Source organism: Culex pipiens, chromosome 2 (genome assembly GCF_016801865.2).
Source record: "Culex pipiens pallens isolate TS chromosome 2, TS_CPP_V2, whole genome shotgun sequence".
Classification (NCBI taxonomy): domain Eukaryota; kingdom Metazoa; phylum Arthropoda; class Insecta; order Diptera; family Culicidae; genus Culex; species Culex pipiens.
Window position 1 is genome coordinate 211,796,013 of NC_068938.1, and position 26,598 is coordinate 211,822,610.

At 40.5% G+C, this 26,598-nt stretch overlaps 1 protein-coding gene across 2 annotated transcripts; it reads left to right on the forward strand.

Moving 5' to 3' along the window:
* Nucleotides 1-230: 230 nt before the first annotated feature.
* On the forward strand, nt 231-26,598 carry LOC120425244 (DNA-binding protein D-ETS-4). 2 transcript variants are annotated; one of them, XM_039589679.2, is made up of 5 exons: nt 231-945; nt 18,286-19,117; nt 19,189-19,349; nt 19,713-19,899; nt 24,544-26,598. In XM_039589679.2, the coding sequence occupies exons 1-5, from the start codon at nt 910-912 to the stop codon at nt 24,930-24,932; spliced, it is 1,605 nt and encodes a 534-aa protein (XP_039445613.1). In that variant the 5' UTR covers nt 231-909; the 3' UTR covers nt 24,933-26,598. The 2 variants fall into 2 exon arrangements, with proteins under 2 accessions (XP_039445613.1, XP_039445611.1); XM_039589677.2 differs by lacking the exon at nt 231-945 and adding an exon at nt 17,320-17,502.

A 26,598-nucleotide genomic window follows, 5' to 3' on the forward strand; every position in this document is an offset into this window, starting at 1 on the left:
GTGTCTGTATTGGTTTGCGTGGGATTTGCGGGGAAGGAAAAACTTGTTTTGTTTTGACTCTCCTCCACAATTTGTGGGCTGACGCGGGGGTTTGGAGGTGATTTGGCGAAATAGCTGCTGCGGCGGCCATAAACAAGCAACGAACCGCAAACAAGTGTGAGAGCAAGCGAAGCTCTTGCACGAACACGAAGCCGTTTAAGTCGACGGCGTTCGGGTTTGAGCCTTTTGCGCGATCAGCTCGGCGTTTATTCACGAGTCGAAAGCTGAACCGAGCGGATTGATTATTGCTACTTTCGCGCAACAGACAACAGACTAGCGGCTGATTAAGGATTCAAGCAAGACAGAGGGAATAAAATTAAAACCTGCAAAGTCAAGAGATAATCAACGCTGGCTGACTGGATGAAGAGTTTGGACTTGGAAGAATAAGTTGAAGAATTGTGGAAAAAGAGCTGGTTTCAAATAGTGAATGAGCTGTGAAAAGTCCGAGCCAAAAGTACTTTATTTATTTATTTATTCTAACACAAATCACGGGCACCACTCAGAACTGAGATGAGTTTACTTCACAACAGATAAGTGTTATCATCACAGTGAGAGAAAGAGAGAAAGAAGGCGCGTGTGTGTTCAGAGTTGAAAGCACGAAAAATAAACAGACTTTTAAGTTGAAGCGATTAAGTCAGTGAAATTAAAAGAAGCAAAATAAAAAAAAACATCGCACACGAGCAAATTACACACCTCGGCGCCGATGAAGAAATCAAGCCGGAGAGGATAAACGAAACTGTTTGAAAGTGTTAACCCAGCAGTGCATTCAAATTTATGCCCAAGCGAAAGTGCGCAATTATAAACAAAAACTAAGTTATTTATTTATCGCTATTTATTTCGTCGAGTGTGTAACTAAGTTATTCAAACAAAATGGCACAAGAAATGATGTTCTACCCGAAAGAGACGGTAAGTCGTATTTCTTCAAATTTTCTCTTTAAAAATCTCAAAAACCATTTTGGCAACACTGCTCGCCTGAACCTCCCGAAAAAAAGCTCCTCAAGATTTTTGCTAATGACGTAATGCGTCCCCAAAAAAAAAATCAGTATTCGAACTTCAAAAGCTCAGACAGAACAGGAGAGAAACAGAAAAAAATAACAAAAACAGGTTTCCTCCGAATGGTGATTTCTAATAATTACGTGCGTCCCTTTCCGCACACACTAACTCACCACAAGAGACGTCGTCGTCGATTTTTTAAAACGTTGAAACCTGGGGCTTGTGCGGGGGGCTATTATATGATAATTAAATTCATTAGTATTCGCAATTTGATGTTGCGCGCTCCTCGTAAGTTGGTGTGAGGCTACTTAATGGCGCGCACACACGTACTAGAGGAGGAGGTTTCGTTTTGGGGGGTGAGGATTGTGTTGGCTGGGGGACATGTGTATTGACAGCGGCTATGACCGGGTAGGGAGGGAATGAGGGGTGTGTGGGGGGGGGTTGGGGAGGGGGATAATGGGGAGGGTTTCTGAGTGGGTGGGGTGGGGGTTGTTTTGGGGCGTGTCTGGGTTGGTTTAAGAGAGGCTTGGGTAGATCTTATGATTATTATGAAGGACAATAAAGCGTACTGAGAGGGGGAACTACATTACAAGTAGATCGAGGAAAATTTTTTTTTTATTTGTGGAGTGAGGAGTAAAAGCGAGTAGGCGGGGTGGGTGTGGGTAAAGTAGGGGCATGACGTCGGGCTACTGTGGGGGGGATACGCCTTGGAAATGGCAAATGCAGGGGGGAGTAGAAAGTTAAGGGTAGCATGTACATGGACCTTGTGGGCAGAAATCATAATCAGGGCTATAAAACATGTGTACCGATAGCGTGGCTAAGATAGCGAGTGATGGGTTGGGGTATGAGGGACAGGGAGGGCGTCGCGGTCCTTCGGGCGTTGTGAAGGGGTTTGGAGGTGGGTGGGTTGGGTTTTTTTGCGGGGGGGCTGGGAGGTGAGTTTTGCGTTTTGGGGGGTTTCTGTGATGATATTTTTGTGTTTTCCGGTATTTCGAGGTTTGGTTTGGTTTATTTTGGGTTTTGCAGGTTCTGTTGGTTGGCGTGTGGATTAGATGAGGGTAGGATGGGGTAATGATTGAGGGGCGGTGAGTGGGGGGGGGTTGGATATGTTGGAAGCAATTGGGATTGGGAGCGGTTTGGTGTGTTCGGGGGGGGGTTAGTGGTAGGTGGGGGTTCACTTTTGGTTCTTATATGAGTTTGTTGTGGGAGGAGAATGGAGGTTAAACATGTTTATCCTTTTTTGTATCTGGTTTTGGGGTTCAAGTTTAACACTTTTTGATTATTTCTTTGTATGGGGGGGTGATGTGGGGAATAGGGGCGGCTTGCCCTTGGTTCGCACATTAAATTGGGCCCTAGTGGCTGTTCTGCGTTGTTGAAGGTATTGATGCAGTCCTTTTTGGTTTTCAAAATCGATCATTGGTGCTCTTTCAGTAAAGCATATTAACTTCCAGTAACGTTGGGCTAGGAAATCAGGTGGGATAAATCCAGTATTTATATCGAAAATATTAACACGTAGCCCTTATGTGGGGGACAAAACTTCAAACGCCGTTTTTCGCAGCGGGCTGTTTGTGCAGTATATGGGACAGTTTTGCGAAACAGCAGGTCTACGTAGAGGGTAATAAATAAAATCAAATTTTAGTAAGTTTTTTTTTTATTGTGTTTTTAATATCTAGGCCATGGCCTTGTTTTATATGTTGTTGGTTCTCCGTTCAGCAAAGGCCGCTGGCCATATGTGGGTGACGGGGGTTTGGATATGGGGTTTAAGAGGGGTAGTATGGGCGATGGTGTGGGGGGGGGTCCGTTATGGGGTATATGGGGGGTATAGGGGGGGTACATTGGTTTTTTTTTACGTGAGGGCTTGATTGTTTTGGGTGGGGGGGGGTGAGGGGGAACTAGTTCAAATTATTGCTGTTGGGAGGGGGGGGGACAATTTTTTTTTTTTGGTGGGGGGGGGGCGGGGGATTGGTTGGAAGGTTGGCTGGTTGGCGATGTCCCGGAGGAGCTGGGGCGGGGCTATGGGCGGGGGAGACGGGGGGGTATTTTTTTATTTTTTTTTTGGGGGATGGGGAGTATGGGGGGGAGAATTGAGTCTGTAGGGTAGGGTGGTGTGTTCATTTTAGGGGTTAGTATGTGGGGGCTTGCATACAGTATAAAGGATAATTGTGGATGCAGCTGGGATTGTGTCGTTGAAAAGTGGTAGGCCGAGGGGGTAGTATTAAACATCATTTAGGCCATTGCGTTTGTTGTCACACCTTTTCTAAAATAAGGGAGCTAATGGCTGGTAAAAAATTAAATTTTTCATTGAAATATACCGTTTGGTTTCTTTTGCTTGTTTTAATTGAAGTAAAGACACTTGTTGACTCTTTTTGGCAAACGGTGGAATTTTGGTTGCGGAAAAAGGGGACGGGTAACGGAGGAATAAAAGAATGGCTGATAATGAAGGGGTTGTGTGCTAAAGGTGGAATTTCAGAAATGTAAATCTAGGGGTATAAATAAAATAGGACCGGGCTTGAGTAGGAAAGCATAAATTTATAATAACTGGGGGTGATACGGTGAGTGGATTTGCGGGGCGGGGTTAGTGAGAGGGGGGGGGGATGTGGTGGGGCAAGCCGAAAATTAGTTTTGACATACTGGGAATGCGGGCCCATTGGTTGGCTAGGGGGGTTGGCGGAGAAGGGTTTGATGGTGGTGTGAGTGTTCATAGGGTGATTTGAGGTGGCGGGATTTCTACACTGAGGTGGCAATTTGGGTTATAGCGGGGTGGGGGGGCCCTTGGATGTTGTAGTGGTGTTGGGGATGTGGCGGAAAATAACTACAGTGGGGGGACTAAGGGGGTGGGCCCATATAAAAATGTGGGTGGAATTAATTAGAGGGATATGTTGGGGTCAAGATGGCGTTACGTGTTGATTGTATCTAATACGCTATTCAGGTTATTGGTGAACATTCCTCATTATTAAGGTAGCATATGGATCGACTGCAGTTTTAAATAATGTCGATGTGGGTAGAAAAGAGGGTAGGCGGGCGGTTGGGGCGCTAAATATAAATTTATAAAAAAATTAAAAAAACACTGGGGTTATAGGTGGGGGTGATGGCTGCTGGATAATTGGCGAGGAGGTGGGTCATGGTGTAGGACGAGGTCATTAGTGCGGCGTATGTACTTTTAGCACGTTTGGATATTTATAGGGTTTTGCGATTTTGTGGGTGGAGGAAAACTTGTGGGTTTGGGGCACGTACTTCCATCAGCTTATTATTGCTAGTTATGCATTGAAATCGCCTTTTTATAAACACTAATGTGCTAAATTCTCAACATTATGTGCACGGTGAAAAATCATGCAATTCTTTACGTTCAATGCAATTTTTTAGATGTTAAAATGATTGTTTTATAAAAGTACGGAAAATTTTCGAGTTTTTAGTCTAAAAATTAAATCTCAGTTTGAAATGCAATTTAATTGAGCATATTTTTTTTTAATTTGTTGAAAAATATTTCAATCAACTTTTTAGTTTTCAAAAATAATTATATTTTAAGCCTCAACATTTTTATTTCGTTTTTTGTTATCCTAAATGGGATAAAAACCTTTAAATAAGATTTTCTTTTGAGACAAAGACTCAATCCATTAAATCACATCGGCAATAAAAAAAACAAATCAATGTTTGTTCAATAAAATCCCCGTCTAGACCATCCCACATAATCAAAACCTCCGACTCTCTGCCTCAATCTATTTCATTTCACGCTCAACCTTTCCACCTCTCCTTCCCCGCAACCAAACATTGTCGTCCATTATCATTATATTGTTTTCTTATACAGTTTTTTTAATTATTCACCTCACAATTAACCGCAGGCTCCTCCACACTGCTGGCCAGCCGTTGATAACCGCAATGATCTTGCAAATAGTTGTGAGCTGTACCCACCTCACCACCAACACCTCCATCACCTTCGTCACCACTTTTTAACTTCATCTTTTGCACAGCATCACAAATCTTGTTTTGCGCTGATCCAGCGCCCGCGCACTCGATGACATCATCTTTCAAAATGGCTTACGGCGACGTACGAACGGGCGCGCGTAATTATTGTACTCACCACCAACACACATATGCAAACACACCGAATGAGTGGTGGGTTTGGGGTAAGGTGACCACACGTGATTGCTCCCACCTTTGTTTAGGGTTATTTGTTTGAGAATTGTTTTAAATTTGATGATTTTTTTTTCAAAAATATTTCAACAAATAAAAAAGCTGATTTCAATCAGCATTGTTCACTCACTCTAATGAACCTTCACATCCAATCGCGCGGGCCATTTCATGATGATGATTGATTTGCGCACTCTGTCCGAGAGTGAGTAAGTACAAACTCACTACAATGTGTCAACCTGATTGTCGCCTGGTGGTGGTGGTTGTCGTGAACAACTTTGGCTTTCACTTTCCATCGAGAGTGTTGGCGTTTACTTTGCTGGAATCGTTTCTTTTTTGCACTGAAGCACTTAGTCTGTGGGGACAATTGCAAATTCCACAGACATCTGGATGCGAATCTTTGAGTAAATAACTTCTAAATTTGGGTTAAGTTGGTTGAGCGTGTGGCGTTTGACAGTTGATCTTACGCACACTGATGGAGATCTCACGCGCTACACGTGTTGGTGTGCGTGCGCTCTCGTTGAGAGTTGCTCGGAAATCTTCAAGCTTTATTGCGACAATTTTGGTCAGCCAATTCTCGTTTGGGTGTACCAAATTGTCAGACGTAAAAACAATAAACTCCTCCTACTTTTTCCGAAAACTCACCGATAAGGTTGGGCCAACTGAAACAATGATATCACCGCGCAAGGACTTTATCAAGATTGATAGCCTCCTCAATTTCGGGACGGACAACCTTGCACAATAAAAAGTAATTGCACTGCTTATCGGACATTTTGAACGAATTCTTCACCGTCTGTCAACCCACCAGAGATCGTATCAGGAGGGACAAGTACGACCAGACTCTCGCGATGGCCAATTGTCTGATCCCATTTTCCCTTTCGATCGCTGGTGGAAAAGCTATGCGACCTGTTTTCCCATACGGTTCTCTTCCTGGTTAAGGGCATGCAAGGCTCTTTCAATGGTCGCTCCAATTAAGGTCCAGTGTTGGATCAAGGTCGATTTTCTCCTTCTCGAAATGTCACCGGGCAGGTTTCGTTTCGTGATCGTGCGGAATAAGAGGCATTGTCACACTACAGGGCGAATTAATTAGCGGTAGTGACGGGTAAAAATCGAAAGTGAATTCTCCAGAGGGCTTGGGGTGTGAAAAAAAAAGTGGGAAAGGCCAACCGGGGTAGGGCACTTGAAACATTTAAATAACAAACTGAACGGGGTGTGATTGGTGCTGGGCCATTGATCATGTTCAGGGCGGTTTTGCGATCGTGATTGAGACTGCTTCAAGTGATCTTGCTTGAAGAAATCAAAATATTTCGAGGGTTTAGTAAGAGCCTCTGAAGATCCCTCATTGAAAAATGCTCAAAATGATGATGTAATCATTGAGATTATTGTCAAGATCTTCTTTAAATTGGAATTAAAAATAGTCAACTCATCATTATTGGGCCTAGTACCTATTTTCGACCTATGCTATAGAAATGAATTCATTCAATCTCAAGGGATTCCTTGCTAATCATTGTTAAAATAGCATTCTAAAGTTAATAGCACCTCAACGAACTGGTAAAGTTTGGTTAGGGTTTAACTTTTGGGTCACTTCAAGTGATATTTGCAACTAACTTGCAAAAACTTATCAAAATATAGTGTTTAGTTGTTGAAAGATTGCTATTTAAACCAATGGATGTATTTTCGTACCAACAGTTTGCTGCTGCAAGCTTTCCTGAGTATTAAGATTGTGTACATTAGTCCACTTGACATTTGCTGGAATATTGGAATTGGTATTGAAAAAGGGGATGAGCGAAAAATGGTCTAAAGAAATGAGGACGAAAATAATAGGTAGAAAATGGACATAAGACGAACTAAGCAAATTTTCGAAATATCCATTCGACTTAATTTTTTTGTTTCATCGACCTTTTGCTCACTTAACATAACATCACTGTCCATTCGACCTTTTTTACACTTTTAACTTTTTGTTCGTTCAATCTTTTGTACATTAGACCTTTTCGTCGATTTGACCATTTCTAGACAAAAGATTGATAAAACAAAAGATCTAACGTAAAAAAAATAAAATATATATTTTTTTACAGACTATTAAATTGGACCATGCATCTTTCGACATGAGAAGTTGCACGGGTTTTGTCCATTCGACCTTTGGCACACTTGACCTGAGGCCATGCAACGTTTCGTACACAGAAAAAAATCAATTCTCGAAACCGTGAAGTCAGTTCACGATTATGAGAACCACGAAGGAATATATTCACGTTTATGGTGCAAATGCACCATACTCATGAATAAATTCCTTCGTGGATCTCACATTCGTGAACTTAATTCACGATTACGGGAATTGATTTTTTTCTGTGTACTTTCAAAATTTGATACATTCGACTTTTACTCTATTCGATCGTTCAGCATTCGACTTTAATTCTTCGACATAAGTCGTTTGTTTTATTGACTTTTTACCCACTTGATGTTAGACTATTTGTCCACATTCGACCTTTTGTTCATTTTTAACTTTCCCAGGCAGGCGGTAATAACAAAATTCATGCCATTTCGATAACAAATACTGTTAAAATAACAGAAATTATTATGGAATCTTCTTGAAAAATCCATTTTTGCATAAGGGATTAATAACAATTTATGTTATTATAAGAAAATTTGTTATTGATCTGATATTGGTTGAAATCCAAAACAACTTTGGAATAACATTTCTTGTTATGGATGAATACCGCCAACTGTTATTGGGATGATCGGATTAGTTGTTAAAATAACAAAAAATAATAACAAAGATTTGTTCGAAGAATAACTAAAAAATTTATTATTTTGTTATTACAATAACAACCCAATAACAAAAAAATCATAACGACGAATAACAAATCTTGTTATAAATAACACAAAATGTTATTGACCTGGTATTTTCAAATATCATAAAATGTTATTCCCAAGTTATTTCCGTCTGCTCGGGTTACTACATTCAACCTTTATTCCTTTCGACCTTTGCTCCATTTGACCATTATTCCATTCGACTTTTAATTCATTCGATCTTATATCTTTCGACAAAAGTCTTATATCTTTCGACAAAAGTCTTATATCTTTTGACAAAAGTCGTTTGTTTTAACAAACTTTTGCCCACTTGGCATAAGACCAATTGTCCTTTTGACCATTTTCGATATTTAGGCGTCATCCATAAAGTATGTCACGCTCTAGGGGGGGGGAGGGAGGGGGGTTCTGAACAAGTGTGACATTACGTGTTATAAGTATAGGAAAAGCGTAACAAAGGGGGGGGGGGAGGGGCGGTAAATTTTGGATGATTTTAGCGTGACGTACTTTATGGATGAAGCCTTAGTAAATTCGAATTTTGGTTCACTCTCAACATTTTGTCCATTCGACCTTACAATCGACCATTTAATCGTTTATCCATTTTTCTTTGTATTTTTCGACAAAAGTAGTTTGTTTTGCGACCTTTTCTCCTCTTTGAACCTTTGATATGTTCAACTTTTTAGTCACTTTCGACCTTTTGTACATTCGACCTTACTCCATTCCATCGTTCATTATTCGACCTTAGTCTTTCGACATAAGTTGTTTGTTTAAATGACCTTTTGCCCACTTGATCTTAAACCTTTCGACCTTTAGACCACTTGTAACCTTTTTTTAATCGACTTTTTGGTCACTTTTGACCTTTTTTAAATCGACCATAAGTAGTTTATTTATCGACCTTGCATTCTTTCAATCTTTTTTGCTTCCGATTTTTTGTCCACTTTCGACATTTTGTCTATTCGATCTTTTGTACATACACTCTCTTCGTGAAGTCAGCTATTTGAGGCTGATGACGGTTTGAAAATAAGAAAATTCAAGTAAAACAATGTAAAGGAACAACCGAATGTAAACAAAGATATTTGATGATTTGAAAAGAGCAGTAGTTAATCTCACACAAAATCTAGTACACTTTGTTTAAATCGTGTTTTTTACAAAGTGATCTAAAAACCGTAATTATTAGAAGCTTGGCTTGTTAGGTTCAAGCAAAAAAAATTCTACCAAAAGTTCAAAACTTTTCCTCAGTAAGCAACTCAAACTTTGTCAAATACAACTATTCAAATATGCGCAAACTAGTCCCGAAAGGTCACATCAATTAGATAGGCCAATAAAGATGGCTCGCGCAAAACCAATAAAAATCAATCCCGACCATCAATAGACACACGCAGGCTCTCGCAACGGGTCTCTCAACGATAACCGAAAAAACCGGTCCCCGCAGAGCAAAATCTCATTATTAATGACACAAGAAGCGAGACAGAGTTGAAAATCCCCCAAAATGTCCCTCTTTCGAACTCGACAAAAATTTTGCATAATGTTACCAGATTCCTGCATAAAGTTAAGTCGCGCGATCGCAAACACGTTTTTTTTACGATCAACCAAAATTTACCAAACTTGAAGAAAAAAAAAGCAAAGAGTAAAAGACAATTTGCACGCGCGACGCGCCTGGAGAAAACCCTATTAGCCGCGCAAAACACGCACCTTCACCTCGCTCTCGCGTGTGTAAAGCTGAAAATATCGATTCTGGCGAAAAACAGCTGAATCCACTTGGAACTGGGTGCGAGTTGCAGGCACTAATCAGGTGATTACATTTTCTGACCGATGCTAATTAGAGCCGGTAATAGAGTTAGCATGTGCGTTTTGCAAGAAAGGGGGTCTTTTGTTTGGATTAATTTTGACCCACTTTACACAGGGTGCGTGCTTGAGTTGGTCAGCTGGATGGGGGGGAAATGTAAACATTTGCACGAAAAGATATTATTCTCAAATTGTTTTAGTTTGTTTTCAAGTTCTTCGTATCTATCGAGCTTCAAAACATATTTATTTTCAATGTTTGGTGCCTGCAACAGTTGTGCAACTATTGTGCAACTTCTGTTCAACATCTTTAAATCGCTAAATTTCATAAGGTTTTTACGATTTCAAGATTAAAAAACTGTTTCAAAACATATCTTGTCAAATTTCTGGTTTGCAACTTGATTGGAACATAATTGAAACCTATTTGCAACATCTTCAACTTGGCCATTTTTTTTATTGTTTGAAAATATTTTGGAATTTCATTTGAAATATGAATGCAGCTTGAATTTTGTTTTTGATTCATGCTAAAAGGAAGTTTATTAATTAATTTAAAGCTAAAAAGCTCCACCATGGAATGATTCAGCATTTCTGTACACTTGAAACTTCTCCGAAACTACTAACAACCTCCAAATCAATTCACAACTAGCCGGTCCACAGCCTCCAGACCGTGTCTCGGTGTTGTTTACTTCACCTTTTGGGTTTTTCCCCGAACTCCATTTTCTGCAGTTCATGTTGCCTTCTCAACCCCCTCGCGCAGATTTTGCAAGGCTGAATGAATCGTACACCAGCGCCACAAACACGACTTCACTGTGGACGCCGTTGACGTCGGCGATGTGTCGTTACGTAAGGTTCAAGCTACCACCGAAGAAAACCGAGCCAAAGAGGGGTTCGTCGCTTGTGCGCGACCAAGTTCCTTCAACGCCAAGTTCTTCGCGCGGTTGGAATTCAAAAATCCGTTCAACCTGCGCCGCCGTTCTGTGAGTCACCGCAGATCTTTTGCAATCACCCAGCGGTGGGCAAAACCGATTCGATTACCCAACATATCACGGAGTTATTGACCAGCCTTGGATGATTAATTTGAGGCGTGATCTACCGACATCCTTGAGCAACTTCTAGTGACGCCACGGTGGAAAATGCAAATCGATGCCGTCACGGAGCGTTGACTAACGTGGAAGGTGCTTTCTGAGTCGGGGGGTAATTTTCCACTTTGGCTAGTCACACTTTCACCTTCGCGATCGCGACGATCGCGTCATCGCGATAGTATGTGTTACCTTCTCTTAAGTGCCGGCCAAGGCCTCTCGGAACGGGGTCATCTGAATCAGCGTGCGTTTGCGCGAGAAGAACTTGTCAACCTGGGGAGTCAACAACTTATGCAATGGAGCTAGATGATCGCGTCTTCATGAACTCGATCAACATCGGGAAAGATTGATCAAACCAAATCAAATTACGCTGAGTTGAGTTCCTGGTGATTAGTAGGACCTGTGGGGATATCGCGTCAATCGGTATTTACGGTGACCTGCTGCGATGATCTACCGTTGAAGATCATTGGGGTAGATCTCCACATGTACGCGTCAGATCGATGTCCCCATGAGTCCAACAGATCCTGCTAGACACAATTCAACGTTCTTTGACCAATTTGTACCCCGTGGATCAATCCCGCTCGAGATTGATCGCCTTCACGAAGATACGGAGCCAACATCCAGGGTCCTTTGCGAAGTTACGGCGTCATGTTGCGACTTCGTTGGAATCCAGGAAGTGGAGCAACGCTCGGTAAGACCAGTTGTCATTGAAGCGGTTAATCTACATAAATCAGAGAGGTCTGAAGCGCAAAAAGGACGCGATCGCAGATCGTGACCAGTTCTGAGAGATCAAGATCACACATCAGGAGGTCTAGAGCGATCGCGCTCTAGTAAGAACATGACAGATTTGAGGGATCGGCTGTTGCTTGACCACTTCTTACGTCTTAGAACGTAATTCCATGAAATATCGCAATTAAAATTCGCAAAAATAGACCCCCGCGTCATTGTCCAACGCCCTGCTAACGGTGTCCCCACGCAGCAAAAGAAATACGCTCATAAATATTCATTGCCGTTGCCGTTTCATTTGCGCGTGTGATTTGGCAAGATTTAGTAGTGCAAAAAGGCAGTAAACACCTTCGTCACAATGCGACTTGGCTTAAAGTTGGTTGGCGTTCCGCGGAATTGTACGAGCAGAAATTTCTCCTGCGAGCAAGCCAGTACTGGCTTGTGTTGAAAACGCCCAAAGAAAGAGCTATGCGCGCGCGTAACGACGAGACGCACGTAGAAATCTCAATGAACGGCGGTAGAAATGGTACTCCGATGGCGACTCTGACGATGAGCTATATGGCTAAAAACAGGTGAAGTTGATTAATGGTCGTCCGACACGGCGAACACATAAAGTTGGGGTTCGATTTGAGGCGTGAGGTGATGAAGAATTGCACGATTTTGTAGAAATGGTCCGGAATAGACAATAGATCTGGGCACAGTGGGACTATACTGGACATTTTTTATTGCTTTATTTTAATTTTTGAATTCATAAAAAATAATTCATGTTAGATTTTTCAATGATTTTCTGGGAGTTATCAAATTATTTCCAAAATTCGATTTTTCTAAGGATAACACAAATGCGGTTGTTAGAAAACAAATTAAAAAGAGTTTCTTAGTATTATCATTTAATTATAAAGCAATCTTGTACATAATCGAACTATTTGAACGTTTAAAAATGGAGAAAAAAAACATTTAAAAACAAATCTACGATTTATCTCTAAACTACTTCTAAATAATTGTTTTTGTTTGATGTGTTTTGCTGTTAAAAACAATTTTTGAACCATAAATTAATTGCATGTAATGATACTTCACTGTTAGAAATAGTTGCATGGATCCTCCAAAATTCTTTGAAGATCATAATCCAGAATGAGAGAAAAACCTTAAACCTGACCTCGAAAACAATAAAATATATTTTTGAAACTTTTTTTTAACATAATCGCTGTTTCTGAATAAGTTTTCTTTTTGATCAGGCTGATACAAATTTTATTTGACATTTTTGTCCCTCTCAAATTTCAAGACCAACTTTCAAAATTTTAAACAAAAAGTATCATAAAATACTTTATACATTTTTACAGGTATGAATCCACCAATAAGTTTTAAAGTATCAATAAACTTATGAAAATACTTAAATGTTTTTTACGACCTTTTAATACAAAAATCCAAAAAATGAAAAAAAGCCTAAAAGTGCCCTATTTGTTTCGAAATACAAATATAAACGCGTTTAAATATATTTTAAATAGTTTACAGTATTTCCAATTAAAATTAAAGTGTTTATCCATCATAATGTTTTTGGCTCTTGATTTTTGAAATTAATAAGGCTGGTACAAACTTTATTTAAAGTTTTTTCTTTCCCCCCCCCCCCCCCCTAACGTCTTTAAAATTGGCCCGAAAAATCAGGAGGCATTTTTTTTCAACACACTTAAAAATGTCAAGGGAAATTTAAGTTCAATCAGCTGAAACCAATTTAAAATGCATTCCCCTGCGTTTTGAATCATTTTAGCATGTTTGCGATGATTAAAAAATCTATTGATTTTTTGAAAATTGTCAATGTTTTTTGTTTCCGTCAAATCTTAAATTTTTTGAAAACTAATGATTGCAAAACAACTGTACTAGTGTAAATTGCATTTTAAACTCTTTTTCCATAAAGTTGAATCTATGGCTTCTTATTTCAATATTTATATTTATTTATTTTTTTGCCCCCCTTCTCGACCCCGGCCAGAGACACATACTTGATATAAAATTTGCTTTGGGTTTAGGTAATTCGATTTGAGATTGAAATCATAAGAGTTTTGTTTTCAATTCTTACATTTTTAGAAAATTTGCCAAAGATTTTTTTGTTTTAACAGATGTTAACATTCACTGTCATGGCAAAATATGAACCCATAGTTCTTCCTTTAAATTTGTTTGCAATCAATAAACCAGATTTTTGCTAGTTTTTGAACATATATATGTTTTAAATTTTATAACACAAATTAATTGATATAATAATTTGTTAAGTTGAATTCTTGGGTTTTTTTAAACTTTTGGCTTTAAAATAACTTGTCTTCCGATCGATTTGTATGATTTTAATTGAATTTATTTTTTTTGGTAAAATTGTTGTATAAGAAAATTTTATTTGGAGATCAAAGTAAAGGGCTTGAAAATACTTGATTTTAAATGTGTAAATCCTTGTATTTGTCATGCACTTTTTTATTGTAGATGGCATTGGTGATTTATATTTTTTTAAGACTAGTGAGTTTTTTATAGTTGAAAAAAAAATTTACAGAAATTTCCCGGTTCTCTAATATCTGCTAATAATTTACGCAATATATGTAAATTTTGAATAATTGTTTAAAGGAAAGTTTCTGAAAAATGTTCAACATTAGCTAAATTTTGTGCAATTTTATAGATTTTTTAACAGAATCCACTTTTAAATTATTCTTATTTTGCTGAGATATAATTTATTTAATTTGCAAAAATATTTTCATTTCATTATGAATGCTACTTTAAACAATTTGCACATTGTAAATGAATTTATTGAAATACTGTTATTTCCTAAACTTTACGTTTGTAGCAGTCAAGGATTAACAAGATTTTTTTCAGATAGATTTAAATTTTAGAAAGTCACTATTTCTTTTGAAATACATAAATAAGCGTGACACAATGTATTCATTTACAAAAGGTCTAACAAGTTTTATCAATGAATATTAAAATTTCAGCTGAAAATTATTTTTTGTTGAAATTTACGATTTCATCTGAGAAATTGACAGAGTTTCTGTTGGAAAAATGGGTACAACTAAATATAACATTGAAATCTTAAATCTCATTTAATCAATTAAATCTTGAAACGCGTTAATTTACATCTTTAATATTTTAATTTTAGATTGTCCACAAATATGGAGGTACTGTTACATAAAAAAAGGTTTAACCACAAAAAAAAAATAACTTTTTGAACTATAAATAAAAACATAGCTTATCATTCTGATTCATTAACGATCTTAACTTGTTTACCTTTGAAAGCAATTTATGAATTGAGTTTTCAAATTGAGATTAATTTGCTTTTTTTCATTACACACAACGATTAAGCTAATTTTTCTGAGCACAATGATTGCGGTCTTTTTTGACATAAAATATATTGTTTAACAGCTTTTTGCAAGAGGACCATAGTTGAACCATCGCAAAATGTCGACTTGTTGATTTAATTTTTCGCTTGAAAATTAAAAAAAGTTATCCAAATAGTTCTCTAGCATACCTTTTTGTTAATGATTGTTAAAATTAACATACAGCTTTAGGACCCTATCGATCATAAAATTTGAGCATGAATTGTCACTATTTTAGTTGAAACTTGTTTAATAACTCATGCAAACAATCTATTTAGTATACACTACAAAAAGTCATAACGAATCCAACCACCAACAGCGCCGTCCTAAACCAGTTCGTATTTCATCTACGACCTGGTGCTACAGGCTTGGTTCTTCAACAACAAGACATGAACAGACAAACGAATTCCTTTGGCAAACTTTAAACACCAAACAACTATCCGCTCGCTCGAATTTATGGTCGCCGTCGTCGTCGCCACAAAGAGCAATAAGGAAGCGAAAGACAAACCCCTTCAACTGTGGATTCAGTGTGGAAGCTGTACCTACTACGGAGAGACCCCCACAAGCCTCATAAATTTTCAGAAGGCTTGGCCCGTGCCTGTAGGCGCCCCTTCACTCGATTCTGCCCGATCATCGGCTGCACACCAGGTTCTAGTTCTGGCGGCCATTTTGTATTGTCTCTCTCTCGCTGAAACGGGTCGCCGCGGCTTGTCAAGGTTGACAGGTTCGGCGCGAAAGTAAATGTTGGCCCGCGACGCCATTAGAACTATTGCTATTGTGATCTTGGCGAGCAGAACGAATTGGATTACGCGCGCGAAATGAATTGGGCCAACTAAACGGGCTAGGTTTGGAAGACCGTTGATCACCTGTCAAGATCTCTTTTTAGAGCTGATCCGGGAATCTCAGCGTGGACCAGGATACGGAGTCCATTTTCGGCGTTGACACGCCAAGGTAGACCGAAAAGAGTTCTGCAATTCCACGGAAAGTTAGCGTCTTCTCTCCAGAGGGAGAGAGGGAGGCTGAAGTTCCAGCGATACGCTAATTATACCTCTTAATAGGTTCGACACACAGCGCAGACATCACCACTTACGATCGATTGAGGGAATTGACGTCACAGCGGCTGACAGGGGTGTTGCTCCAGGGTGGATCTCGCGAAGATTGCGCGATAATTATCGCGAGAGAGATGTCGTAAGTGATCCTAGTCGCGATCGATGAATGAAAACGTAAACGGTTACATTGTTGTTGTGAAAAAAATGGGGAGTTGAAGAAATGCCCTGGGATTCACACGAGGGAAGCGGGTTTGTTTGTTGTGATGCCAAGCCGCTAGAACGAGAGTTGACTTGGGTAGCGAAACGGGCTGTTTGAGGTTCTAATGGAATATTTTTGCGTATCACGCATCATTTAATTGATGTTTATGTGTTTGAACGAGGGGGTTGGTAATTGTTATGACGTCTGTAGAGATGTTTGGAGTCCTCTGGAATGTTGAACGTGAAACTCTACCGCAAACAAATGGGGTCATCCATTGGAACGTGATGATCATAACAGCCTCAGAAATATCAGTTTCTGAAATCGTGAACAAGTGCTCATCGATTTTGGGAACAGATTTTTCTCCGTGCAGTTGATCTGTCAGGTATTCATTAATTAATGCACGGAGAAAAATCTGTTCCCAAAATCGTGAAATTTGGAACCACGACAATTGTCATTTTTTGATGTTAGGAGGTAGGGAAAATACACCCATTTTAAGCCAAATAAGCGGGCGTGTTTGAATGATGCTGGATAATTTGGGGTGTTCCTCAAAGTTTACTAAAAGCAAGAACACCAACGAGTAGAGCAACTTTTCGTGAAAATTTCTGGTTATTTTTCACTTTTACGAAAAGTTATTCTATTACTTTTAAAAGCATTTAAAAAGAAATATTTCCCAAATGTATTCTAATCAGTCGAATGCATTGGGTCACGTTGATGAAATTTCAAGCGAACCTGATAGAAAAAGGTTGAGAGGTTATAAATCTCAAGACTTTATTGATCTTCCTAATAATCTCAATAATCACCAATACCTGCAAATTACGGTTATTTTATCAGACGGTGTGGCGACTGTTCTCTTAAGTAATGTCATGTAAGACATACATGATAAGAACCGCCACAGACAGACAACACAGACAGTTGCTATCGAAGATACTGCCCAAAAGTAATACTTATTAAATTAGATTTTTGTCATGGTAGACAACTTTCTAAGCACTTGTACTTTCCTCCCTTTTACATCAATCTTACCTTCAAGGTCATTGTTGCCAACTCCGCTTGGCTGTGGGGCCTGTGCCCTCGACGCAACAAAGTTGCCGATATGTTGTCGCCAACTCCCAAATGATATTGCATGTCATCTATCGGTCTCGATCAGTTCGCTATCTCTTCCCGGGGGTCCATCACGTTTCCCCGAAATTTCCAACATGCGCTATCGCACGGCGATAAAAAGCCACTTACGGGCGCTATCACCGATTCAGTACCTCTTCAACGGTCAACCTGTGAACTTCATCAAGTACAAACGGAGTGTTCTACACGACAACGTGCTACCAATTCCCAGTAACGCCATGCTGTTAACCGAGCTGCTGGCGGAGGTAATTGGATGTTGACCGGCGCGAACGCGCCATTTCCGAGAATTCTCACCGGCGTTAGAACAATTCCGTAATTAAGTGGTCGCGCAGGTTGATGATGTCCGGACGTCCGAACCGATGCAATCGGGCGCAGGATGAATCACCTCGTTTGAGGCAAGATCTATTTTTAAGCGAGTCCTTAACCTAGTGTGAAGTTGATCTGCGCGTTAGTGTGCGCTGTGTGCTGATCAGGTAGCAGTGAGATCACACTCCAAACTCTGCGAGAGAGGGACGTGCGGAATTTCCAAGCGTCGAGTTCTTGAAGAGCGGCAACAAGTCAAGCCGAACGCGCGAGATGAATGCTAATCATCTTCGGGTAGTTTTTTTCGCGCGAAGATCAGCGCGGGTTGGGTAGGGGGAGGAGGATGATGTGACCAAAGTCGTCATCACCTGGAACAGGTCGGCGCGGGAACTCGCGCCGTGTAGAACAATAAAATGAATTAATTCATCGACGGTGTTGAGCTTAGGGTAAGGTGGGGGAGAGGGGCCTTTTAGCAGATTAATAAGTTTGCTAGGAATGCTCGAACGTCAGCAGCAACACCAATACTTGAAGGCCTCTCGCGGGCTGGGAACTGGGAATGGGATTAGAACCGGTCGCGTCAGTCGTAGATATGTTGCGGAAGACTTAGAACGTAGTTTCGCGTTGATCTTCTTTCGATTTCGGCGGGGTTAGTTGAGACGAGCAGAGTGTGTGCCACAGCAGATTTGTATCGCGCGTTGAACTAATTGATTTCTGTGTTTCTTCAGACTCCACAGACCGTTCCGGCCGGTGAGCTCACGTCAGACTTCTTCGCGTCGTACGCCGAGCTGTTTGACCTGTCGCTGTTGACGCCCAGCGACGGAGAAGTTCCGTTGAGTCCGCAGTCACAGCAGCAGCAGCAGCTACTCCAGCTACAGCAACAACAGCTGGTTCAACAAGGCTCCGGTCAGGACTACATCCCGGCGACGATCTTCCACGACGCTCCCGCGTCGATGCAGCAGACTCTGCAGCAAATGAAACAGGAGAAACCCGCAGTTTGGACGGAGAACCTCGCGGAGTCTTCGCTGAAGTCGGTTTTGCTGGAGCAACTCCAGGCCGGTCCCCAGTATCAGTACTACAGCAGCACGCTGCTGAGTCCACCGCAGGAGCAGTACGCCGTATTCCCACCATCACCAACGCCCTCAATCCCAGACTTCCAAAGCCTCAGCGGTCCCCAGCACGGATTCGTAACGATAAAGCAGGAGTACCTGTCGCTTCCACCGTCACCGCCGGACTCCAACGGAGCCCCGTCGCCGATTCACTGCAGCGAGATCAAGACGGAGTTCGACGCCGAACCGTCCATCGACATCGACTCGCTGCTGGGCGAACCCAAGAAGGAACCCCAGCTACCGACCACCATCACCACGATCAAGCAGGAGTTCAACATTCTGCGGGAACAGCTCCAGGAGGGCAACTTCCGCAAGCCCAAACCCGTTGAGCTGGAGTCGTTGATCGGGGGCCTGACGACGCGTGCCGACATCGGCTCGGTCTTTGAGCTCGCCCTGCAGGACGTCCAGGATGGCATCCAGGCGACCTGCAACACGCTGGGGATCTCCGCCGGTAAGTGTTGCCAACTTTGATCGATTTCTTCAACAAACCTAACCTCAACCATCTCTTTCCCCCAACTTTAGACCCCCGCGCCTGGTCGTTCGGCCAGGTCCAGCAGTGGCTGGAGCTAGCGATGAACAAGTACTGCCTGCCGCCGCCGGCCAACATCGGCCAGCTCTTCCCGGAGTGCGGCCGCGAGCTGGCCCAGCTGCCGATGGACGAGTTCGTGCGGCGTATACCGCAGGTAAGCACCGAGCGAGAGAGCAAGGCCGTCCGATTTCATAAGCCTTGCTTAATTCTCTGACGTCATGCTCGAATTATGCCCCGCTCTTCTTCTCTCTCGCGCGTCGCGCGAACGCTCGCTATCCCCATCTCTCTCTTTCACTGGCGAGTTGTGTTTACGAAACAACCCGTCGACGACGGCGGTGCACAGACACCGCCGTTGAGGTTTTCACTTTCACCCCGACTGTATATAAAATTATGCTCTTTAAAAAAAAAACTCCTTCGCCGTTTCGCGCGATAAACATGTTTGTTTATGCCCCGGCATTCCATTCAAATGATAGAGTGTTGTGCAGAAAATAAAATCAAATCAAAATCTCGATTACAGGGTGGTGACAAACTGCACGGACATCTGGAGCTGTGGAAGCAGATGTACCGGTCGACGAATGGGGCCGCTGGCAACACTGCTGCCGTTGATGGACTGCCGTTGGACGGCGGGCTTGGTTCTGTGTCGGCCGTCGGACAGGACTCCAACTCCTTCGATGCGGAATCGCTCAACGGGGACATTAGTGATGGTGAGTAGTTTTTGATGAGTTGAAATCAAAATTTCACAATATTTCGGTGGGACTTTCTCTCTTGAAATTGGAGGTTAGATTCGCGGCACGCGTGGGTGCGATCGGTGGTGGCGTGCGTGACTTTGAGTTGTAATTACATTTGTGCGATTGCATTTGCGGTCGTGCGTGAGATCTGAGTCAGTTGTTAAAATTAGCTTAATAGCTTCAGCAAATATTTATTTTTTTATAATATTAATATTTGTAAAATTTTATATTGTTCAGTCCAGACTTGATTATCCGAAGCCTCGATTATTCGAAGGTTTGTAGGGTCCTCGGATAATCGAATCATGACCAAAAAAAAAATCCTTCATTTTTATTTTCTATTTTTAAACATTACATTCGAGTTCTCTGTACCAATTTAGGTCAAATTCGAGTAGTTGATTGCTTTTCAGCATGCCAATTTTTTACAGTATTTCAACTCCGCCATTTTTGCCGCCAAGAAATTCTAAATCACTTTTGAATAATAGAGCATGTTCGGGGTCAAATTCAAGCTAATTAATCAAATACAAGACAATAAAAAAAATGTTTTTATGTGATTCGATTATCCGAGTCTGAACTGTTAAACCAAAATTTGAAAAAATCTAGATTTCTAGCAAAGCACTGCAATTGGGCAAATGTCGAAGTGTAAACAAAAGGGTGTATTTTGCTCGTTACTAGTGTAAACATCAACTGACGTGAGCAGGATAGACTTTTTGTTTACAACTCTGCATTGGCCTATTTCAATTGTTTTGTTTGATTTAACGTATTTCCAAAAATATGCTTGAATTTCGTTAATTGAGCAACTCTTCTAAGAATAACACTTTTTACAAAATTGGGTTTTAATTTGTTTGAAAATTTGTCAATTTTTCTCTTTGACCTAGAAGCCATTTAGCATCATAAGTTCGTTCAATAATTTTTTTTTTCAAAATTTTGGCAGTTGTGGTGTCCAAACCTTGTTCCACAAGCTTCAGTAGAATATATTGTTCTCTGGTCTATTTTGTGCCTCTGAGTCAAATTTAAACAAAATTGGTCATTTTTTCCATGAGTTCTACAAGAGCTCTTCAAGATAGCTACAGCATAGCAGTTTGGACCGCGGTAGGATAAAATTCTCTTCAAAACTTCTTCAGGAGTTTGAAAGAGTACTTGAAGAGAGTTTTATCCTACCGCGGTCCAAACTGCTATGCTGTAGCTATCTTGAAGAGCTCTTGTAGAACTCCTGGAAATAATGTTACTTGGGATGCTCTATAACTTCGAAAGTCACTTTATCGGATTAATCTTCACAAAGTACGCTCAAAATTGGCACATCTGCTTGAAATAACAAATAAAAAGTTGGATGTTTGTGGGGCAGGAGGTCTTTTTTTGGGCACGCAGGTGTTAAACGTAAAAAATGGTAATTTTAATCAGGAAATGGTGACAGATGTTGTGTCAAAAAATGTGTAATTTTACAACAGAAATTGATGTATTTTCATCAGTTTCTGGTGAATAATTATCAGTTTCACATTTTTACACATTTTTGAGGTAATTTTACTTTAAAAGATGTAATATTCAACATACCAAATTTTCAACATTCCAAAATTCAACTTTTTTTTTGCTTTCAAAATATTAAAAACCTCAACAATGGATTTTTGCTTGACTTAGTCGTTTTTGAAATGTTGTAGCTTTATTAGGGCTAATTTATTTAAAAAATAAGAACTTTTTCAAAATTACTATCGACCGCAAAACAAATTCATTTTTATTACACTCATAAAAACACGTAATAAAAACATACAAGATTCCACCTTGAAATTCTTCGACTGAAGCCAAGGAACAAAATATCGAATGCTAATTGTTATGGCTTTACTCGAAAAAAAAAAATGCTTCGGAAAATCTAAAAAATCAGAAAAAAATATTTGTCTAGTATGTTTTGAGTTTTATTAAGAAAACAATTTACATTAAAAAAAACTTAGTCTTTATGTGAAATAAAAAGATAAACTCAAATGAGTTTGCAATTTTTGCAGCAATAAACCTCTCATATAAAAAAATACAAGGCAAATTTCAATATTTGACCATGACAGTTCATTTTAACCGCAAGCTACAATGCCTCAACTTTGTTTGGTTGCAATGATTTGAGCTGCCCATTAACACCAAGCCAACAGAAGTGTGCACAATTTAAAAACAAACCCACCTTGAACCAACCTGCTAACAAATAGTTCAAGTTTGCTCGCAAAACCCCCAACTCTGCAGGCAAACATTTTCTTCTCCCCCAAAAGTGACAGCCCTAATTGGTCGTTTGCAATCCAGATCGCACAAGGCACTTAACGTCGTTTGCGGAGGCTTTAAAGTGAAAGGAACTGGCCCAAGCCGTGGCCGATTTTGTGCTCAAGAAGCCGTAAATATTGTCTTATTTTAAGTGCAAGCGCAAAAAATATTTAAATCGCTTCAGCAACTAAAAAAACAACAACAACAATGGTTCAAGTCCCAAGACAAGCCAAACAGCTCGACAAAGTAATTATCGTAATCAAAGTAAAAGGTGATCTTGCATCGTTTTTTATCATGCCATGCGCGAACCCCTGAAGTTCCCTAGCAGTGTTACATGTCCACTTGGACAGACCCCAACCTGACGACCAAAGGTATTCATGATTCGTCGTCGTCGTCGGGGAGAAAGCCTCGAACGGCCTCGAACGACCACCAACTCTTTCCACCGTCGTCGTCGTGTGGAGGGTTGTTGTTAAGTTGTCGTGCTTGTTTGTCTGCATCTCGGAGTTGTCGTAACGCCAAAGGTAAAATCTCAAGGACGTTCGCGCTGGTTTCGCTGCCCACCGTCCCATGACTTGGGGGCTCCCAACCCCTTAATAGCTGGTTTTATGCCCTCCCCTACTCGGTCGATTCCTCCTTTTTTTGTGTGGCAGAAAAATCCCCCCACTAAAGCTGTGTTGGTGCGAGCGAAATTGCTTTCTTCCAAGCGCCGATCGAATCAACCGCTTCGGATGTGTTGGTAGATTCCATTCGGCGCAAAATCTCGAAAAAAAAAAACTGGTTCCACCGAAGCTGGGGCCAACCTTTTGGTTTCTTGCGCGCTTGGTTCGGACGCGACCGCTTTTCTTTTTTTCGGCGATCGGACACCGAAGATGGTTCGTCCGAGCGTGATAAGGCCGACGCCACCCGAGGGCAATCAAACAATTATCAAATCATTGTTTACACCACACACATGGGTTCGACCGCATCTGTGTGTGTGTGTGTTGGTTGTTGATGATCTAACAGCTTCAGCGGGGATCGCGCGAAACGAGGTCTCTTTGGAAGATCGCGATCGCGACGACAGAGTGAGGTGGAAATGTCAACGGCACAAAAAAATGTGATTCACATATACACACGGTTATCAGGGATTATCAGCGGTTGACCTGTGAAATGGTACAAGGTGTCGAAGCGATAGTGTTGCTTTCGAATAGAATCGGTTGTTTTTTGTTCTAGTAAACATAAATGAAATTAAACATTTTTCGTATCACATTGTACTCTTGCTGACAAACATAAAAATCAAGAAAAAATTATTTAAAAAAATAGTAGCAAATTTCACTGATTTTATAACACACAACAATTTAAATTATTTTTTGAAAGCAATGAAACAGCAACATATATTTTAATATGAATTTTTGGAGCTGTCTTCGATAAGCCGATTTAGCAAAATATCGATAAATTAATGAACATATTTTTTCATCAGTTACGATCTGAGCTCGCTAAATTCAAACTTTGTAAAAAGGTTTAAAGCCTGTATGTATAGATCAAAAAAGACGAGAAACTCATCAAAGTTTTAAATTTGTCGTGCTTTATTTTGGTTAAACAATGTTGTAGGATATGCTTGAAATTTGGCTGAGGGAAAATTCTTGAAATAACAGCTGGGCATCACGAGAATTTTCAGACTTTTCGGAATTTGTGCTTTAAGATTATTATTTTGATTAAATTTATTACCTCCGAAGCCTTATTTTTTCCTATTTTTTTATTTTCCCTGTGTTCTGGAGGTCGTTTAAAGTCAATTTTGTTCTGCCAAAAACACTTGTTTTATGTTTTTCTTCATTCTTTTTAAAATATTTTTATATGCATTTATGTTTTGATTTTTAATTTGAAAAAGTAAGGCCTGTTTTATAATCTTCAATCATTAAATTTCATTGGATCATTGGATTTTAATTTTTTTTTATATTTTTTTATTTTTTACTTTTTTGACAAACAAATTTATTAATTAGCTTTAAAGTTGCTAAAAATTACGTTAAAGAATAGTTTGGGACTAAACAAAAATTATTGCATACCGTCATCAGGGTGACATTGGGTCTGGGGAGTGAGAATGGGTCACAAATTTCACAAATTTCAGCATTTTTGTATGTCCCAATCTCACCCCCAGACTCAATGTCACCCCTGATGACGGTACTTATTTTTATACAAAAAAACAAAAAAAAATATCAAAAAAACTAAAAAAAAAACACATTTTTTTTTATTTAAAAGTTAAATCATCAAACTAATTTTTTTCTGAAAATTTGATAGTTTTTCTTCCCAATGCTTTTTCAAGATTCAAACTTGATCTTTGACCAGAGTCTTAGATGATTATTAATATCAAGGAAATACCACAAAAATTTAACTCAATTTCCCTTCGCTTTCCAGACGATGACGAAGAAATGCCCCTGGAAGGCCTCCCACCCACCACTGGTCCGTCAACTTCCACCGGAACCGCACCCTCCACCACCACCACCCCTTCAAAACCCCGCCAGGGTGGTTCCCACATCCATCTGTGGCAGTTCCTAAAGGAACTGCTTGCCGCCCCCGACCAGCACCAGTCGGCGATCCGCTGGATCGATCGCACCAAGGGCGTCTTCAAGATCGAAGACTCGGTGCGGGTAGCCCGGCTGTGGGGCCGTCGCAAAAATCGCCCCGCCATGAACTACGACAAGCTGTCGCGGTCCATTCGGCAGTACTACAAGAAGGGCATCATGCAAAAGACGGAACGATCCCAGCGGTTGGTGTACCAGTTTTGCCATCCGTATTCGCTGTAAATGAGTTTTTTTTTAAGTTGAGAGTGCAAGAGTTTTTCGAGCGTGTGCGCCAGGTACCAGCGAGCGAGCGATTTTATGACTGTTTATTGTTGATTCTAGGCTATTTTAAGTTATTTACCAGTGAGAGAGCGTGTGTGTGATGGATGATAAGTGCGAAAATCTCTTTCGAGGAAGATTTATCACCCGCTAGACGTCAGCGCCAAGAAATGGTTTGAATTTTCCGCGGAGACTTTTCGCACCAACCTTAGGCTTAGTAGAATCACTCTTTTGTATTATCGCACCCAGGTCCACGTGGCGTGAGCGCCGGCGACAGGTGGTATTAACCTCGCGGACGGCGCCCACGTGGATGATAATATTCGTAAAATGATGTGATTCGCAAAAAACAACAAAAGTTGACTTCCAGAGCAAGCAAACTCCGTTAGTATGACGGATGAGCTTAGGAGGTCCGCAGAGGAGATTCTGCCATCTGCCAAGAGAATCTCAAACTTAACGTTCAACCCGCTTACGGGCGAGATTCCGGAACAAACACGAGCACCCTCGCGGGCAGCTTATCTCGTAGACTTGAAAGTACACAGAAACAGCCTGGGGAAGGTAATTTCCCTGCCAAGGCTGAGAGTTGTGAACTTTGTCGTCGAGAGACACGCTTCTCCGAGGTGGACTCGTTTTGCCCACAAGAATCTCACCAGCACTCCCGTAGGGAACGAACTCGAATGTGTCGCGAAAGATCTGAACTATTTACGATTACTCCCGTTATTGTTTCGATCTGTATTGTTTACCGAATGACCCCGCAACTCTGGCCGTGGGCGTGTCGCGCGTCCCAGCCCAGAAACGAAGGGCGTCGGTAATTTTGGTCCCATATATCTATGATATATTTTTATTGTAAGTTCTATGAACGATACAATTAGGATGATATATTTTTTTCCGGAAATAAAATACATCGATTTCTAGCCTTACCCCCTAAGATAAGCTACCAAACTAAGTGTAAATATGAAATTACTAGGCTATCGTTGCAATATAGTTAGGAACTCCGGGAACCTTGACACCTCTGCAGGGTGCCAAGGATCACACTCCCGGTTCAATTTACTGAGCAAATGGCAAGCAGCCTTCGCTGAGAAACAAGAGCTCACTTTCTCAGCGAAGGCTTCTCGAGTTAATTTGATGTACCACATCGTCTAACGCATGATTTTCTTTAGGTATTGTATTACTCACTTAAAATGTAGTCAGCTTTAAGCAATAGAGTTAGCTTTGTAGTAACAGTGGTGGCAGGGTACGTTAAGAATTTTACAAAAATCACATGATTTTCACCCCCAAACCTTAGTGCCTTAAGCTAACTAGTTTGTAAGTCTTACCCTCCTTCCCAAAAAAAGAAGTTAAAAACATTAACCGATTGTGATCTAAGTGCCTTAACGATATTGATAACCACAAACAACACACAAAAAAACCCACAACTTTTGTACTACATTTTGCAATTTTTTTTTATTACGCGTAATATGATCTACCATTTTGCTTTTGCGAGCAATTTTAATTTATCCACTTGCAAAGTACACAAATGTATTTTATCAAATGTAAATGTGTAGGTTAAGACAGTGCCTAGATGGTAAGAAACATTTTCACCGATATTGTAATTTTTTATGTTTATTTAACAATAAAGTCTAACGAAAAAGCA